The 3,686-nt window shown below is 42.5% G+C and overlaps 1 protein-coding gene across 4 annotated transcripts in view; it reads right to left on the bottom strand.

The window, feature by feature from the left end:
- Positions 1-3,456, bottom strand: part of MEAF6 (MYST/Esa1 associated factor 6) — a 16,305-nt gene extending 12,849 nt beyond the window's left edge. For all 4 annotated transcript variants that reach the window (XR_003043841.1, XR_001518018.2, XM_015598950.2 and 1 more), the window contains exons 1-3: positions 3,421-3,456; positions 2,455-2,570; positions 76-163 (exon numbers count right to left, since the gene is read on the bottom strand). Coding sequence is in view for 2 of the 4 variants with exons in the window: in XM_015598950.2 (XP_015454436.2) it covers positions 76-163; positions 2,455-2,570; positions 3,421-3,441 (225 nt within the window). In the remaining 2 variants the exon portion in view is untranslated. The remainder of the gene's footprint in view (positions 1-75; positions 164-2,454; positions 2,571-3,420) is intronic.
- Between the last annotated feature and the right edge of the window lie 230 nt (positions 3,457-3,686).

Here is a 3,686-nt window from a genome sequence, read left to right as displayed (position 1 = left end):
AGAGAAAGCTCACAGAAATTTAATAAAGGTCTTCCACAACAATGTGCCACATAAAGACCCCCGCATCCCACTTACAGCTGCTGAAGTAACTGAGGATTTACTGAAGAGTCGCTCAGCTTCCTTAAACTTCCGGTTCCTTCGATCGTTTTTGCTATTGGAGTTTCTAAAACACACACAAGAATTCATTATAAGCACCAAGCTCCATCTATGGCTCAAGCTGAGGATGTGTCCTGGCAAATGTAAGGAACTCTTTTTGTTTTTTATTGCCCCCGCACCACTTAGCATGGCCAAAACGACCTTTATGCTGAATGCCTATGTAGACAGCAGTGTTTTCTAATGCATGGAATGTGCTCCACTGTGGAATATGAGATTACTTTAGTTGGTTCATAATCATGTTCATCTTAATATGTATTTATCTTAATGATTATTAAAAACAACTAGCAAAGACTAGTGATATGAAGTGTCTCTGTTAAACAAACCTAATTTTAAAAATTTAAATTAAAAAATCAAGGTTCCTTAGAGAAATGGCTGATAATCAGGTCTAGGACAAGAAAAGGACAAAGTGACAAAAAGGAAAAAGTGCTCAGACTAGTAGAGTCAAGTCAAAAGGACAAAGGAATCAGCTTAAGGAGGACCCCTCTGGCCACATTTGAAATAAACTAAGCATCAAAAAGGATAATGATGGCTGTGTTGGCTTTGTGAAAAGTCACTGAGCTGTGCATTTATGATCTGTGCACTTCTCTGTTAATCTCAATAAATTAATTTATACTAAAAAATAAACCTCTATGATAAAAAAGTGACAGCACTATGTCCCAACACTGATTTTTTTTTTTAAAAAATCCATGAGTCTATAGTGATACTAAAAAGAGAAAGAGATAGAGAAAATGACAGAGGAAAAGGGAAGGCTCTTCTTTCAGAATACCAGTAATAAATGTAAAAAGAATAGTAAACTTAGAATCACCATTTTGCAACTTCCAGTATAATAAGTTATTCAGCTAAGAATCAACAATGTATCATAAAACCACTGAATAAAAATTGGAGGGGAGCAATATATTCCCACTGTCTAAAAGTGTAAACTCCAAATTTACTTATTAATTACAAAGAGAAAAAAATAAACTTTCACAATAGAGAAATCATATGGTCAAACTTAGGAGCACCAATAATAGGACAATCTGACATTATAGACCTCCTGATAAAATAGAGGTAAACAAGAGGTACACAAATCACCAATGCAACATTCCTACCAAAAATGTTGAAAGCATCTCTCATGAGGTCACAGTAAGAAAAATCTGGAAGTGGGACAGTCTACAAGACAACGTCATAAACAATATCACCACCAAAAAGGGTGAGAGACTCTCCTAAATTAAGAAACATCGCAGCCAAATGCACTAAAAAATTCTGACTGGATCAAAACGAAGTAGCAAAGTATGTTAGGGACAATTAGGGAAATCTGAATAAAGACTGTGATTTAGATGTTACTATTAATGTAGTGCTAATTTTTCTAGGCATGATAATTGTGGCTAAGAAAAATGTTCTTATTAGGACATAACTGCTGACATAATTAGAGGCAATGTGTCACGATACCTACTTCTTTTAAATGGTTTAGCAAAAACAAAACAAAAAACCCCAAAGTATAGGGGGGAAAGAGAAGATAAAATCACAAAGGGGCAGCATCACAGAGGTCTTTGTGGTGATGGAATAGTTTTGTATCTTGATTGCAACGGTGGTTATACGAATCAACACAGGTTAAAATGATAACTACATACACACATGGTACTAATGTCAATTTCCTGGTTTTGATGTTATACTATAGTTACATAAAACCTACTGGGGAAAACTAGGTGAAGGGTACATGGGACCTCTCTGTATTATTTTTGTAACTTCCTATGTATCTATAGCCATTTCAAAATTTAAAAAAATTTTTAATGTAGATATAGGTGTGTATGTTTATATATTATAGAGAAAGAGGAGAGAGCAATGTGGCAACAAGTTAACAATCGGTGAATGCTGGTGAAGGGTATCAAGTATTCATGTACTATTCTTTCCATTTTTCTACAGATTTTTAAATTTTTGAAAAGTTTAGAAAGTTTTCAAGAATAACAGTACTGAATACACAGCAGTAGGGTTGGCATACAGGTATGGCAAATATTGCGAGGGTGGAATTCATGACTGATTAAAATGTGGAAGACACTAATAGAATGCTGTTGTGTAAGGCACACTTCACTTACGCCTCACACACCCCTGTGCCATAGGCCCGACTTTCTCTAGTCTACAGATGTAGGATTTGTCCAGGATGACTCAGTAAGGCTGAGCCCGAGTCCAAAGTTCAAACCCAAACCTCTTTCTACACTACCACTTAGTGCTGCCTCCCTGCAAAGTTGCTACTAAGAACATACACAGCCCTAAAAACAAGCATTAGTCACAATATAAACATTACAGGCTTCTGACACTCACTTTTGGTTGGTCAGATACCTATCCCAGCCACGAATAATATTGCCATACATCTGAGTGTCTTCCAGGTAGCTTCCTTCAAAAGCATAGATCTGTCTCTCCAGGTTTGCCAGTGTTTCCTGAGATGAAAAACAAGGAAATGGATGCCTTTTAAATGCAAACATTAAGTATGACCAAATTGAAATCTTGATATTAGACTTATAAACTCAAGCATGACTACACTAAACCACCCTTGTGGAGAGACAAATGATATGGGAACCGGCAGGCTGTTTCGGACTAAGACAGTCTAGATTTGTCTTGTTGGATCTTTTTTGACAAGAGAATAAAATACATAGAGCCTGTCCCCTGAAAAATATATACACGTGCAAAATTTTGTATATACGTCAGAGGGTTCATGCAAACCCAGTTGTCAAGAACCCCGGCTCAGGCAGGCTCCACCCCCACGCATAAAAGGCATTGCTATCCGAGAGGGAAGGGCCAGCAGCCTTCCAGCGCCAACTCGCTCCCCTCCCCGTAGTCTCAGAAAGGCCGCCTGTACTGGGCAGCCAGTTGCTATGGAAACCTGGATGGACAGCTTCAGGTGAGATGGGCCTCCCTAGGTGCCCACGCAGAGGGGAGGGAAGGCTTAGCCATCAGGGTGCAGGAGACCTTGGATGCATGTCACAATTCCTAATTCCCTAGGCTGAGTCCGCTCCCCTAGCCTGTCATCGTCTAGATGTTCCCAAACACATCATGTCCCTATCAAAAATTCTATCCAATGGATCTACTCCTGGTCCCCAAAAGGACATGCACCCCTCCATCCTCCAAAGGCCAGACTGGATGACTGGGTGCCCTTCCCACAGCCGCCTCCTACCCCACCCCGCCAAAGCCCACGGGCAAACCCGAACCAATCTTCTACAGCCTACCCAACCCTCAAAGACCACGAACCCGCCCACCCTCATCCACCCGCCAAAGCTCACGGCCACTCGCCTTTCCAGGGCTCCCATACATAAGCCCCCAGCCCCAAATGCCATCCTTCCTCCAAGCCCGCCGCCCGCCCAGTGCCCCTTCCTCTCCCCGGCTCCGCGCCCCGCCCCCCGGGCCCGGGCTGCCGCACGGCTAGGAAGCGGAGGCACCAGCGGCCCGCGGAATGCGCAGCCCGGCCTCGAGCCGCGGGACTCCCAGCTGCCGCGCAGTGCCCGCGGAGTAACGGCCTGGCGCGGCCGGGCTGGGGCCTGGAGGCGAGGAGCAGGCGC

The sequence above is a fragment of the Pteropus alecto genome, unplaced genomic scaffold (genome assembly GCF_000325575.1).
Source record: "Pteropus alecto unplaced genomic scaffold, ASM32557v1 scaffold39, whole genome shotgun sequence".
NCBI classification, from domain to species: Eukaryota; Metazoa; Chordata; class Mammalia; order Chiroptera; family Pteropodidae; genus Pteropus; species Pteropus alecto.
Note: the sequence above shows the minus strand (reverse complement) of the source record. Positions and strands in the feature narration are given on the sequence as shown.